This window comes from Schistocerca serialis, chromosome 1 (genome assembly GCF_023864345.2).
Source record: "Schistocerca serialis cubense isolate TAMUIC-IGC-003099 chromosome 1, iqSchSeri2.2, whole genome shotgun sequence".
NCBI classification, from domain to species: domain Eukaryota; kingdom Metazoa; phylum Arthropoda; class Insecta; order Orthoptera; family Acrididae; genus Schistocerca; species Schistocerca serialis.
Window position 1 is genome coordinate 1,260,992,976 of NC_064638.1, and position 16,312 is coordinate 1,261,009,287.

Sequence of the window (16,312 nt, forward strand, 5' to 3'; positions counted from 1 at the left end):
GAGGCGAGACACGCAACCAAGAGTTGATGTTACGTAATCGGATGGTAACCCAAAGTTGGGATGGCCCAAGGACCGACCAAAAATTTAACCAATTCCCTTCCGTCCAACGAACGGCGCAATGATGCAAAATATCCGCCGAGGACGAGGATACGAACACGACTACGTCTTCAGAAATTGGCGTCTAAAAGCAGCCAAGGGAACAATAACCACTCTAGGCAAAATATGAACCAAACAACTTAAAAGGCTGTCTAACTACACGCCGTGCTGGACAGCATCAAAATGACGAGGAAAGGCACACTGCTGGAAAACTACGCTAACGACCAGGGCCAGGTAACTGGGGCGTTAACGGCCACAGGGCAGAAAATACCGCTGGTGCACTTCACTGGAAAGTAACAGTCAATTTGACAATTAATCACAGTATAGGAAGACGGCTGCAAGGTTTCGCCAACTCCAACAAAACATACTTTGCTGCTAGCCCGAATGGCCCAGGGAGCAACAATCCGCAAATGTCGCAATAGCTAAGGTTTCATAACAGGTTAACTGCTGACTCAACGTCAGCGTCCAGGTTCCGTGAGCAACGAACTTTGTCGCACTCGCAGGTAGCCCTTCACGATCCGACAGCGCGTGCACTCCACCAGCAGTCCCTGCCTGGCCCCGCGCTGTGGAGACTTCCTCGCCGCTCCGTCCCAACCGAATGACTGCCACACACACCACCACCACCCGGTCACACCAAATATAGTACGGCAGTACTGGTATCGATAAGCGCTGCTGCTGCCACTCAAGGAGGCAAGCCAGCAACTTAGTTACACCAGTAAGTAACGGAAACAAGACGCCACTCGATGTGACAAAATGCCAAAGAACAAACGGCATGAACGCGAGCCGCACATGGCTCAATTACTAATACATAAATTTATCATTAAAGAAATATATGCACTTAAATATCAGTATAAATCACCAATGCAGAGGCTAATAGCTTTATGTATTTGTGGAAAACCCGTTTTAGGGAACCTAGTCCAGAATTGTAGAACAAACGTACTGCAGACTAATAGTCAGAGACACCTACAGTGCATTCAGTATTTTAGAGCATTTCTTCAATTCTTCTTCTTCCGTATCCGGATGCACCAATTATATCTTCCCTTCCCAGTAATTAGCAACGTAGGTTGCTTTGTCATTTGACTTTCAAAATATCGTCTTTAGTGCATGTTGTAGACATATCTTGGCAAATCAATAAGCGGTCCAAGTCCTGTATTGCTCCGCATTCACACCTATCGTTATCACTGTAGCTCCATTTAAATAGGTTTGATTTGCACCCAGTTTCTCCAGTGCGCAGCCGGTTTAATGACCTCCAAGTTGTAAAAGGTAGATGAAATCCTGCAGATCCCTCCTCGAGTAGTTCCATTGTGGAGTGTGGCACCATTTCTTCCCAGAGAGATAGCCGCCTTGCTACGGGCTTGGTGGCGAGCTCTTCAGTAGTTTCAGTGAAACTCCTGCGGGATTTCAGCCGGACACGTTGTTTTCGGTGCATATGCATCGGGTGTCGAGGATCATTCTTTTGTTTTGATCTTTCGATCTCGGCGGCTACTTGTCTACGGATAGTGGGTGGTGCTATGCCTATGATGGGATAAATTTTGTCTTTGGGAGTTGGTTTGAGGCATCCTGTGGCAATACGTACAGTTTCGTTTACGGCGGCGTCAACTTGCTTAGTGTGAGCAGAGTTCCACCAAACTGGCGCCGCGTATTCCGCTGCTGAGACGCTCAGCGCCAGACCCGTGGTGCGCAAAACGTGTGGTTGAGCTTCCCACGATGAACCTGTTAGCTTCCGCAGTATCTTCTTCCTGGCACAGACCTTTTTTTTTTTTTAGTGTTGTGACAGTGCTGCTTAAAAGTCAGCGCTCTGTCCAATGTTACTCCCAGGTATTTTGGGCTGTTTGTATGCTTCAACTTTGGCTTGTTTGTTCCTAAGATGGAAGGTGGATACTTGAGATTTACTAGGGTTTGGTTTGAGATTATTGCCTTCGTAATAGGTAGCAAGTTCTTTTAAGGCTCCTGTGAGATTCTCCTCCACTTGTTCAAAGGTTTTATCCTGTGTGGCCACTGCTGCATCATCGGCATAAATGAACATTCGTGTCTGGTGGCTGATGGGAAGGTCATTCGTATAGATGTTAAATAATATTGGAGCCAAGACACAACCTTGTGCAAATCCATTTTACTGTGTCATCCATCGGCTGTTTTTAGACTGTAAGGTTACATAGTAGGGTCTGTTCTGTAGCATGCATTGCACGAACATAGAAAGGGTGTAGTCCCTAGTGACATTATACACTTTCTGGGTAAGCAACTTATGGTTAACTGTGTCATATGCAGCACTGAGATCCAGGAATGCGACCCCAGTTACTTCTCCTCTCTGATAGCCGTCTTCGATGTACTGTGTGAGATTAAGGATTTGGCCACAGCATGATTTTCCTGGTCTAAATCCAGCTTGTTCGTTAATGAGGGCTTTGTCCACATAATCAGTTACATAGTTTGTCCTGCGAGACAAGATAGCCGAGTTGTGGAGCTTACAGACATAAATGCGCAAAGAGAGAAAAAGTAAACCGTGCCTCCGCAAGTCTGTCCATGACTAAGACCTATGGTTCGAATAGTTCCTCAGAATATGATAAACAAATTTTAAAATAAGTGTTACAAAAAATTTAAGTAGCAATTTCTGTCTCGTTTGTTTACAGAGGCGACGGGCGGTATGCCCCCGCGGCTGACGCAGCGTTCGGTGACGTCACTGACGGTGGAGCAGGGCCGCGACGTCACGCTGAGTTGCGCCGCCCAGGGGAACCCGCCTCCCACCTTCACGTGAGTAACCATCGCTCTGGGAGGTTCCTGGGTCATCCAGTGTCCTCACGAGTCTGATGCTGACCACCATGTCATTGATAACTCAAAGTATTTGACATCTGCCTGTTGTAGAACCTTAGAACATATCCTGCGCTCAAACGTAACGAGGTATCTCGAACAGAATCACGTCCTCCATGAGAACCAACATGGATTCCGAAAACGTGGCTCATAAGAAAACCAATTCACGCTTTTCTCGGATGATATCCTGTAAGTCATGGATCGCAGGACTCAGACATATATTTCTTGACTTCCAACAAAACGAAAAAAGCATGCCAAATTTAAAAGAACGCAAAATCCCAAAGATTGGCAAAGTTTTACAGAAGTTCGAAATATGGCTCGTACTTCAATGCGTCATGCTTTTAATAATTTCCACAACAAAATTCTGTCTGGAAATCTGCCAGAAAGCCCAAAGAGATTCTGGTCATACATAAAGCACACCAGTGGCAAGACGCAATCAATACCTTCACTGTGCGATAACAATGGTGAAGTCACTGATGACAGTGCCATTAAAGCAGACTTATTAAACACGGTTTTCCGAAACTCCTTCACCAAAGAAGACGAAGTAAATATTCCTGAATTCCAATCAAGAACACCTGCCAAGATGAGAAACGTAGAAGTAGATAACCTCGGAGTAACGAAGCAGCTTAAATCACTTAATAAATGCAAGGCCTCCGGTCCAGATTGTATACCTGACAGGTTCCTCTCGGAGTATGCTGGTAAAATAGCTCCATATTTAGCAATTATATACAACCACTCGCTCACAGAAAGATCCGTACCTAAAGACTGGAAAATTGCTCAAGTCACACCAATACCCAAAAAGGGAAGTAGAAGTGATCCGCTAAATTACAGGCTTATATCACTAACGTCGATTTGCAGTACGGTTTTGGAATATGCACTGTATTCGAACATTATCAAGTACCTCGAAGAAAACGATTTATTGACATATAGTCAGCACGGATTCAGAAAATATCGTTCATGTGACACACAACTAGCCTTTTGTACTCAAGAAGTAATAAGTGCTATCGACAGGAGATGTGAAATTGATAACGTATTTAGATTTCCAGTAGGCTTTCGACACCATTCCTCACAAGCGTCTTCTAACCAAACTGCGTGCCTACGGAGTATCGCCTCAGTTATGCGACTGGCTGCGTGATTTCCTGTCGGAAAGGTCACAGTTCGTAGTAATAGACGGAAAGTCATCGAGTAAAACAGAAGTAATATCCGGTGTTCCCCAAGGAAGTGCTACAGGCTTTCTATTGTTCCTGATCTATATTAACGGCATAGGAGACAATCTCAGTAGCCGTCTTACATTGTTTGCAGATGACGCTGTCATTTACCGTCTTGTAAAGACGTCAGATGACCAAAACGATTTTCAAACTGATCTAGATAAGATATCTGTATGGTGCGAAAAGTGGCAATTGACCCTGAATAAAGAAAAATGTGAAGTTATTCCATGAGTACTACAAGAAATCAGCTAAATTTCGATTACGCGATAAGTCACACAAATTTGAAGGCTGTAAATTCAACTAAATACTTAGGGATTACAATTACAAATAACCTAAATTGGAACGATCACATAGATAATATTGAGAGTAGAGCAAACCAAAGACCGCGATTCATTGGCAGAACACTTAGTAGGTGCAACAGCTCTACTTAAGTGCCTGCTTACACCACACTTGTCCGCCCTATTCTGGAGTACTGTTGTGCGGTGTGGGATCCGCATCAGGTGGGACTGACGAATGACATCGAAGAAGTACAAAGAAGGGCAGCTCGTTTTGCATTATCGCGAAATAGGGGAGATAGTGTCACAGACATGATACGTGAATTAGAGTGCCAGTCATTAAAAGAAAGGTATTTTTGGTTGCGACTGTATCTTCTCATGGAATTTCAATCATCAGTTTTCTCCTCCGATTGCGAAAACATTCTGTTGCCACCCACCTACATAGGGAGAAATGATCATCACGATAAAATAAGAGACATCAGGGCTCGCACAGAAAAATTTAAGTGCTCGTTTTTCCCTCATGACGTTCGAGAGTGGAATGGAAGAGAGACGGCTTGAACCCTCTCTCAGGCACTTTATTGTGAATAGCAGAGTAATCACGTAGATGTAGATGTCGAATAAGACTCAAAGTTTGCAGCAGCTTGTCTTACCATCCATTTTAACTGTAATTAGAGCAAGCGCACTAGTTCTTTGGTGGATGTGTTACGCTTAGTGCACTTTAGTTATTTTCTCGATCGTAAAGGCTTCCTGCTGGTGTGGCATAACATCGATACCGTGGCTTTAAATCTTCACAACGCCTTTTGAAGATTTTCAAGGTTAACGTAACGTTTGCTTACGCAACGTTGTCGGTAGCCAGCTCCAGTGTTCACCATTCCTGGTGGATGCATTGCGGATCCACGTACTGTCATCTAGGCCTTTGGCGCTGCTACCAGTGGTAAGGCCCCCTCGCCTCCAGTGGCAGAACCATCACACTGGCCTCTACCTGTGGGTGCAGCTGAACATTGTCTGTCAGTGACGACTGTCACTTTCAGAGCTTCACTTCTTACTGACTACCCGCCTCCATTTCACTCAGTGACTGTCCTCTCTTCCTTACTCTGGCCAGCGATTATATATATGTATCACATAGTTCATGTCTTTGATAACAGACGAAAGCCAGGTTGATCATAGCTTAGCGTAACTGATAATGTGGCATAGGTTACATTTTTTCAGATTTTACAGATAACTAAATCATTCGCGAGAAGTCCGAACTAAATCATTCGCGAGAAGTCCGAGGTTACTGGCAATAGCATCTACGAGGTTACTAATAAACAGCATGAATGGCAAGGGTCCCAATTCACTTTCCTGGGGAACGCCAAAGGCTTTTTCTATATCTGCCGATGACTCTCCATCCAAGATTACATGCCGCGGACTCTGTACCAAAAAACCCTCAGTCCAGTCACAAATGTCGTTTGGTATACCATATGATCGAACATTCGTAAATAAATGTGGACGTGATGCAGAGCCAATTTTTTCATCTACATCTACGTAATTACTCTGCTATTCACAATAAAGTGCCTGGCAGAGGATTCAATGAACCACCTTCAAGCTGTCTCCCTACCGTTCCACTCTCGCACGGCACGCGGGAAAAACGAGCACTTAAATTTTTCTGTGCGAGCCCTGATTTACCTTATTTTACCGTGATGATCAGTTCTCCCTCTGTAGGCGAGTGCCAACAAAATGTTTTCGCAATCGGAGGAAAAAACTGGTGATTGAAATTCCATGAGAAGATCCAGTCGCAACGAAAAACGCCTTTGTTTTAATGATTGCCACTCCAATTCACGTATCATGTCTGTGACACTATCTCGCGATAATATAAAACGAGCCGCCCTTCATTGTACGCTACGGTCGCAGGTTCGAATCCTGCCTCGGGCATGGACCTGTGTGATGTCCTTAGGTTAGTTAGGTTTAAGTAGTTCTACGTTCTAGGGGACTGATGACCGCAGATGTTAAGTCCCATAGTGCTCAGAGCCATTTAAACCATTTCATTGTACTTTTTCGATGTCTTCCGTCAGTCCCACCTGATGCGGATCCCACACTGCACAGCAATACTCCAGAATAGGGCGGACAAGCGTGGTGTAAGCAGTCTCTTTAGTAGATTTATTGCACCTTCTGCCAATGAATAGCAGTCTTTGGTTTGCTCTACCCACAATATTATCTATGTGATTGTTCCAATTTCGGTTATATCAAATTGTAATCGCTAAGTATTTAGTTGAATTACAAGCCCTCAGATTTGTGTGACTTATCGCGTAATCGAAATTTACCTGATTTATTTTAGTACTTTTCTTTATTCAGGGTCAATTGCCACTTTTCGGACCATACAGATATATCTTAATCATTCTGCAAGTCGTTTTGGTCATCTGATGACTTTACAAGTCGGTAAATGACAGCATCATCTGCAAACAATCTAGGACGGCTACTGAGATTAATGTAGATCAGGAACAATAGAGGGCCTATAACACTTCCTTGGGGGACGCCGGATATTACTTCTGTTTTACTCGATGACTTTCCGTCTATTACTACGAACTGTGACCTTTCTGACAGGAAATCACCAATCCAGTCGCAAAACTGAGGCGATACTCTGTAGGCACGAAGTTTGGTTAGAAGACGCTCGTGAGGAATGGTGTCGAAAGCCGTCTGGAAATCTAAAAATATGGAATCTATTTGACATCCCCTGTCAATAGCACTTATTACTTCATGAGTATAAAGAGATAGTTGTGGTTCACAAGAACGATATTTTCTGAATCCGTGCTGACTATGTGTCACTAAATCGTTTTCTTCAAGGTACTTGTTAATGTTCGAATACAGTATATGTTCCAAAACCCTACTGCAAATCGACGTTAGTGATATAGGCCTGTAATTCAGCCGATTACTCCTGCTTCCCTTTTTGGGTATTGGTGTGACTTAAGAATTTTCCAGTATTTAGATACGGATCTTTCTGTGAGCGAGTGCTTGTATATATTTGCTAAATATGGAGCTATTTTATCTACATACTCTGAGAGGAACCTGACTGGTACAAAATCTGGACCGGAGGCCTTGCTGTTATTAAGTGATTTAAGCTGCCTTGCTACACCGAGGATATATACTTCTATGTTACTCATTTTGGCAGGTGTTCTTGATTGGAATTCAGGAATATTTACTTCGTCTTCTTTGGTGAAGGAGTTTCGGAAAACCGTGTTTAATAACTCTGCTTTAGTGGCACTGCCATCAGGGACTTCGCCGCTGTTATCGCGCACTGAAGGTATTGATTGCGTCTTGCCACTGGTGTGCATTATGTAAGACCAGAAACTCTTTGGGTTTTCTGCCAGATTTCAAGATAGAATTTCGTTGTGAAAATTATTAAAAGCATCTCGCATCGAAGAACGCGTTATATTTCGAACTTCTGTAACACTTTGCCAATCTTGGGAATTTTGCGTTATTTTAAACTTGGCATGCTTTTTTCGTTGTTTCTGCAACATCGATCTGACCCGTTTTGTGTACCATGGGGGATCAGTACCATCGCTTACTATTTTATGTGGTATATCTCTCTCAATTGCTGTCGACACTATTTCTTTGAAAACATTCCACAACTTTTCTACACTTACATGATCAGATCGGAAGGAGTGATGACTGTCACTAGCACATCTGGTTAATGTTAAGAGCAGAGAGAGAGCGAGAGACGATATTAGAACTGTCGGGAACATCACCGATCAAAAAGGAAGGATAGATATTAAAAGTTAGCTTAATTTTTTAAATTGTTTGTTGTATTGATCGGTTTATGTCTTTGATAACGGCCGAATGCAGGCTCGATCATAACTTGGCGTAATCGATAATGCGACACGGCTCAAAAAGCTTCACACATATTCAGTTAGGTCTCGATAAGAGCTGAAGGTTGCGCTCGTAAACATAAAACCTTACACTTCACGAAACGAAGAAAGAGGAAATATCCTTTGAGTACAAAACCAGTGGGTCACAATTGGAGCCAGTCAGTCAGTCATCTGGATCTAACAATCTGTAGATACACAAGATGACGCAGCTGCTCCTACCAATGGGTTTTATGCAACCCGCAACGCCTTCAAATTCCACGCACAACGTTTTCATACCATCTAGCTCGCTACGCTACCTACGCTAGTCCTACAGGAAAATGAATGGCGTCTTTTTTGTAGGTTATTTAATGTACAGAGTAGTTAAAATTTGTACTGGGATAGATTTCTGCTAGATACCGTAATTTTCGAATTAATCATCAGAAATCTACAAAACTGACATTCAAAAGCGGTTTCATAAATAATTCGAAAACCGTGGCCTCCAGCGGAAAAGTATCCCAACACGAAATTTAACTACAGTAAATTCCTACAAAAAGATCACGTTCATTTTTTTTTCTTTAGGACAAATGGATCGCGCACAGCAAGCAAGAGAATATGCAGATCTATTGTGGGGTTTTGAAGGCGTTGCGAGTTGCAGAAAACATATGGGTAGGAGAACCTGAATCACCCTGTATGAAATAGAACGATCACATAGCGTCTGTCATAGGTAAGGTATGCGGTGGATATCAGCTCATTGGTAAAATCCTATGGAAATGCAGTTTCTACAAGGGGACTGATTCATAATGCTTGTACGACACATCCTAGAACATTGCTCCAGTTATCGGACACATACAGGGTGTTTCAAAAATGACCGGTATATTTGAAACGGCAATGAAAACGAAACGAGCAGAGATAGAAATACACCGTTTGTTGCAATATGCTTGGGACAACAGTACATTTTCAGGCGGACAAACTTTCGAAATTACAGTAGTAACAATTTTCAACAACAGATGGCGCTGCACGTGATGTGACAGATATAGAAGACAACGCAGTCTGTGGGTGCGCCATTCTGTACGTCGTCTTTCTGCTGTAAGCGTGTGCTGTTCACAACGTGCAAGTGTGCTGTAGACAACATGGTTTATTCCTTAGAACAGAGGATTTTTCTGGTGTTGGAATTCCACCGCCTAGAACACAGTGTTGTTGCAACAAGACGAAGTTTTCAACGGAGGTTTAATGTAACCTAAGGACCGAAAAGCGATACAATAAAGGATCTGTTTGAAAAATTTCAACGGACGGGGAACATGACGGATGAACGTGCTGGAAAGGTAGGGCGACCGCGTACGGCAACCACAGAGGGCAACGCGCAGCTAGTGCAGCAGGTGATCCAACAGCGGCCTCGGGTTTCCGTTCGCCGCGTTGCAGCTGCCGTCCAAATGACGCCAACGTCCACGTATCGTCTCATGCGCCAGAGTTTACACCTCTATCCATACAAAATTCAAACGCGGGAACCCCTCAGCGCCGCTACCATTGCTGCACGAGAGACATTCACTAACGATATAGTGCACAGGATTGATGACGGCGATATGCATGTGGGCAGCATTTGGTTTACTGACGAAGCTTATTTTTACCTGGACGGCTTCGTCAATAAACAGAACTGGCGCATATGGGGAACCGAAAAGCCCCATGTTGCAGTCCCATCGTCCCTGCATCCTCAAAAAGTACTGGTCTGGGCCGCCATTTCTTCCAAAGGAATCATCGGCCCATTTTTCAGATCCGAAACGATTACTGCATCACGCTATCTAGACATTCTTCGTGAATTTGTGGCGGTACAAACTGCCTTAGACGACACTGCGAACACCTGGTGGTTTATGCAAGCTGGTGCCCGGCCACATCGCACGGCCGACGTCTTTAATTTCCTGAATGAATATTTCGATGATCGTGTGATTGCTTTGGGCTATACGAAACATACAGGAGGCGGCGTGGATTGGCCTCCCTATTCGCCAGACATGAACCCCTGTGACTTCTTTCTGTGGGGACACTTGAAAGACCAGGTGTACCGCCAGAATCCAGAAACAATTGAACAGCTGAAGCAGTACATCTCATCTGCATGTGAAGCCATTCCGCCAGACAAAGGTTTCGGGTAATTTCATTCAGAGACTACGCCATATTATTGCTACGCATGGTGGATATGTGGAAAATACCGTACTATAGAGTTTCCCAGACCGCAGCGCCATCTGTTGTTGAAAATTGTAACTACTGTAATTTCGAAAGTTTGTCTGCCTGAAAATGTACTGTTGTCCCAAGCATATTGCAACAAACGGTGTATTTCTATCGCTGCTCGTTTAGTTTTTATTGCCGTTTCAAATATACCGGTCATTTTTGAAACACCCTGTACCAAGTAGGACTAATAGCAGATATTGAATGTGTACAAAGAGCACCTATACAAAGGGTCACAGGGCTTTTTGACTCACGGAAGAGTGTCAATGAGACGCCGAATTGCCGCGTGGTGTGGCCGCGCGGTTTGAGGTGCCACGACACGGACTGCGGGCCCTCCCCTCGCTGGAGGTTCGATTCCTCCCTCGGGCATTTTGTGTATGTGTGCGTGTGTATGTGCGTGTGTTGTTCTTAGCCTAAGTTAAAGTAGTTTGTAAGTCTAGGGACCGTTGACCTCAGCAGTTCGGTCCCTCAGGAATTCACAAACATTTGAACGTTTGAAGACGCCCAACCGGCAAATGATTGAAGAGAGACGCTAATTATTCTGAAAAAGCATGGTTACAAAGCCTTTTAACTGGGTGAGCCCAATACAAGAGTGCTCGTTGCTGCCGCTGGCGACTTACCGTAATATGCTGGAACGACACCCGCTGAAGTGCCGTAGCCTCCACGTTAGTCAGTGACCAGCTGGTTACTGTAATGGGGACTCTTCATCATGCGGCGAGTTTTACACCAGCATTACCCGCATAACAAAAGACTCATTTAATATGCAGAACAAGTTAGGCTGGTCATCAGATGGTAGCGTAGGCGTCCGCTGTAGTGTCGGCTTCCACTGTGACGCCACAGCGCTCCACTATCCTGACAGGATCAGATGCAAAGAGGTCCGGCTGCAGCGTTGATGGGCCGAGGGTCAAACTGAGGCGCTCCCAGCCACTGATCCACTAGGTGTAAGCCAGTGCCAGACGCTGCCAGCCGGATGCTGGTTCATGGTTCATACCGGGACGCCTCCGTTGCCTCACATCGAACGAAATACCGGCCACTTAGCTTTGCGTGCGGCCTACGGCTGAGCCAAATGTGCCACATCGCACAAGGAGCAAGCACTCTCAGCAGTCGGAGATTGCAGATGTTGTAAGGTCCATACATCACCGTACTGAGCTAGTTGTAGCAATAGCTGGCTGAATCACCACTACGCTTCATGCGCGAACGTCAGGGAGCACGATACTCGCCACCCAGTGCCAAAAATAAATAAGAGCAGCTACTGACAATAAAATGGTTTCGACGCACGCTGACCCATCATCCTCCACTGGAGAACACCCACAACTATTACCGTTCAAGAACTAGTTTTGAGCAGTCTGTGAATGTAATACAAACCCCTACGTAATGTACCGGCACAGACCACAAAGCCAAGGCTAGGCTAATTAATCGCTCACAGAGGCATTTAAACAACCATTCTGTAACGTTGTTACTTTAATTTTCTATGAAAGCGGTACTGATAAACAATAAAAGCGGTTTAAAAGCTGTGAGCTGTCTGGAGAAGTTAACCGTGCATTACTGCGCAACTGTTTCACCAGGTATCCAGTCTAGCTTACCAAATTCCCAACCAGACTAACATTAATTATAATCTTTTAATAGTCATACAACAACCGGTAATATATATATATATATATATATATATATATATATATATATATATATATATATATATATATATAAGAGAATTTAAATAAAAAGAAATAAATCAGTTTATATTTGGAAATTTATTTTAACATTGATCATTGAAATTTCAGCATATTAAACTTGATTCATTACTAAGGTGGTGCCTTATTTAGGATTGTGAAAATGTGAGTTTGTAATCTTACAGAACACATCAAATAGGGAGCCAAGATTGGGAGACTGCGTACAACACTGCATTCATAAAATAACACACGAAGAACATTGAAACATATGCAAGAGGAAATTAACCACAACCAACCGATTCAATTTGCACCCAAAGAAGTTACGTTCGTAGCGCAATCCTGTCCGTCATGTAATTACCACACACTGGTATACTAAATTCATACTAACTCTCTGTGAAATCTTCCCGAAAAGAATAGCTGAGGGCTACTTTTATGCTTTCACCACATGCTTCACGTGGTCAACTTGGTTTACACAAAGAGTGTAACTCCACAATTATTTTGATAATTAAAATAAATTACATCGAAACGCAATTTACTAAAGAAAAACCTCGAACTGGTTACTATCGTCTTACTATTAACCTGATGGGTCAAACAGTTGTATAAGCACGTGGTACTGGTCTCATAAAGTACACCCCACGTGGGTAGAACATAAAGAAAAGTTGCTATATACAAAAATATTGTCAAGACGAGACGTTATAATCACACGAGCATTCGCATTTAAGATTGATGATCTTAGTTAGAGTTACTGATCAACATGTGGTTCCACTTTACTCACAAAGTGGTGACAAAGCAACTACCGGAAGATATTCTGAACTTCACACCCGAATTACACTGCGTTGCAAGTTAAGATAACATTAGATATTTTAGAGCTAAACCTGAAATAAAGGTGATTAAATTTTCAGTTAGACTGAACTTAAGAAATCCATTGTCCTACGGACTTATCAGACACGCGCTTAGCCGGAGATCTTACCACTTCAGACGCTCGCCAGGGACAGACTGACCTGCGCTCCTACCGAGCGTGCTTCCCAAATACAAACGGAAGTGACCAGAGAGGCAGCTTCCTATACGAACATGGCAAGGGACGGACAGGACTACACTAAGCATAGAAACCTCTCTGCTTTTAGAAAGCGTAGCTACCTGTTCCGACGTTGGTCCTGCTATTCTCTAGCAGACAGGCTTGTCTGGTATCATCCAGCATGCAACTACAAATACATTTGCTCATTCATCCTCTCACACAGAAGGGAAGGGGGATTACAGTATCTTACCATGTACAGTATATAAAAGAAAGCGGATGTAGGTTCCGTATGAGACCGTGTGACATGAATTACATATAAGAATTACATATAAACTGTGCTTTAATGTGTAGTAGTGTGACAGATCGTTCTTGTTTATGTGTAAAAGTAACACGTTCCTCTGCTCAGTCTCCTCCCAGACAGTCAGAAACGCCACAGTAAATTTAGAAGAGGAATTTATGCCGTAAATGACAACAGATTTAAGAAATTAACATGAAAGGAATCCAACAGAGACCTTTCAATTCCTCTCGTGCACCATAAGTGAACAGAATAGAAAGAAACTTGCTGATGACGGCTAAAGAATGGCATGTGGGAAGTACTGGAGAGGACGTTACGTGGAAAAGACGTGGGTTGTCTGCGTGGGTAGGAACTGGTAGATGACATCCGAGTATTAGGAGAGGGGTTGAATGTCAGCTGTGCTTGAAAAGGTGGATTAGCGATAGAACGGGATAGGGTAATTGCAATGAACGGTAGATTTCAGAGGTATACTACGTAATCAAATGTATCTGGATACCTGACTCAAAATGACTTACAAGTTCGTGGTACCCTCCATCGGTAATGCTGGAATTAAGTATGGTGTGGACCCACCTTTAGCCTTCATGACAGCTTCCACTCTCGCAGGCATACGTTCAGTCACATGCTGGAAGGTTTCTTGGCGAATGGCAGCCCATTCTTCACGAAGTGCTGCACTGAGGAGAGGCATCGATGTCGGTCGGTGAGACCTGGCACGCAGTCGGCGTTCCAAAATATCTGAAAGGTGTTCTATAGGATTTAGGTCAGGACTATGTGCAGGCCAGTCCATTATAGGGATGTTATTGTTGTGTAACCACTCCGCCACAGGCCGTGCATTATGAGCAGGTGCTCGATCATGTTGAAAGATGCAATCGCCATCCCCGAATTGCTCTTCAACACTGGGAAGCAAGAACGTGCTTAAAACATCAGTGTAAGCCTGTGCTGCGACAGTGCCACACAAAACAACAAGGAGTGCAAGCCCCCGTCATGAAAAACCCCACCACACCATAACACCACCGCCTCCGAATTTTAATGTTGCCACTAGACACGCTGGCACATGAGGTTCACCGGGCATTCGCCAAACCCACACCCTGCCAACGGATCGCCACATTGTGTACCGTGATTCGTCACTCCACACAACGTTTTTCCACTGTTCAATCGTCTAATGTTTAAGCTCCTTACACCAAACGAGGCGTCGTTTGGCATTTAACGGAGTAATGTGTGGTTTATGAGCAGCCACTCGACCATGAAATCCAAGTTTATCTCCCGCCTAGCTTTCATAGTACTTGCAGTGGACCCTGATGCAGTTGGGAATTCCTGTGTGATAGTCTGGATAGATGTCTGCCTATTACACATTACGACCTTCTTCAACTATCGGCGGTTTCTGTCAGTCAATAGACGAGGTCGGCCTATACGTGTCCCTTCACGTTTCAACTTCACTATCACATCGGAAACATTACACCGGGGAATGTTTAGGAGTGTGGAAATCTCGCGTACAGACGTAAGACACAAGTGACACCCAATCACCTGACCACGTTCGGAGTCCGTGAGTTCCGCGGAGCGCCCCATTCTGCTCTCCCACAATTTCTAATCAGTACTGAGGTCGCTGATATGGAGTACGAGGCAGTAGGTGGCAGCACAATGCACCTAATATGAAAAACGTATGTTTTTGGGGGTGTTCGGATACTTTTGATCACATGGTATATGTCATGGCCAGGGGAATGAAATTAGTTTATAAAAAGATGTGGATTGTTTGGAGATGTAGGAATACAGGCGCAGCAGCAGACGCTGATTTTCAAGGATGGAACAGACTGTACGATTTTGGGATACATTGCGGGAGGTGTTAGAAAAGCCGACGGAGGAAGTCTGAGTATGTAATGGGACCCTAGAGAATATGATTGGGTAATTAGATATGGAAAGTGAAGCGGAGAGCATGCTTCTCCAGGATTCAAAGAATGTGATGAAACTTAGGAGGTGAGGAAGTCTGTGCTATGTTGGAATAAGTAAAGACGAGGGCTTTTTATGTTATGGCCGTAGGATGTAATTCCCACGTGCGGCTGTAGTATATATTTAATAGTTCTACTCTATTGACTGCTTTCTTTAGGATGTGGTGAAGGTTCTAGGTCATTTTAGTTTGCCAGTTATGGGACTGGACTGTTGTGGATCGTCAGATAAAAGTTTCAGAAACAAAACGCTGAGGTGATTTTTCTTATTATTGCCTTCGTTTTTGCAGGATTGATCTAAAAGTACCACAGTGTACTCCAGAAGGTGACGTTGTCGAGATGGAGTTGGTGGTGTCGTTGGGATGATTGGCGAGTAGGAATAGAGATAGATGCTACCCACGCTGTAATAAGAGGCAGATTGTGTAAACGTCTGACGCGTACGAGAGGAGGAAATACTTTCTGCTGCGACGAAGCACAACAGCTGTAGCGAGCGCCGCGCACTGGCGCCGGGAAGTTGTTTGCCGGCGCCGGCCTCCTGTTACGCGGCCAGAGCTCGGGTTTCTTTTCACCGGACGCGGGCGCCGACGAGAGGGCAGGAAAGGAGAAGCGGCCCTTGAAAGGTGGCGCGCCTGCCGTGTCCACAGCCCGCCTGAATAGGCTGCCCGTTGGGTTGCCTGCTTTCAGGGACAACACGAGACGGCCGCATTCAGAGTGGGAACTCGTCACGTAGACTGCCTGCTCGCTCCGCTCTCGTAAGAAGGCGAGTGACGAATGCTGATTCTTGCAGTACGGCGAAGGCCAGTCCAGCCTAAGACTGCATTCTAATGTATGTTCACCGACAGGAATTACACTGAGGTAAGCGGTATGCACACATGCAGTTGGCGGCAGACTCGTGTACTCACGGTATAAAAGGGTAGTGCATAAGCGAAGCTGTCATTTGTACTCAGGTGATTCGAGTGAACAGGTTCCGACGTGGGTA

General features: G+C 44.4%; 1 protein-coding gene across 1 annotated transcript in view; it reads left to right on the top strand.

The window, feature by feature from the left end:
- The window catches only part of LOC126456806 (Down syndrome cell adhesion molecule-like protein Dscam2), a 567,168-nt gene that overhangs the window by 160,885 nt on the left and 389,971 nt on the right, over positions 1 to 16,312 (top strand). The window contains 1 exon segment of the mRNA XM_050092599.1: positions 2,696 to 2,841. Within this exon segment, the coding sequence (XP_049948556.1) occupies positions 2,696 to 2,841 (146 nt within the window).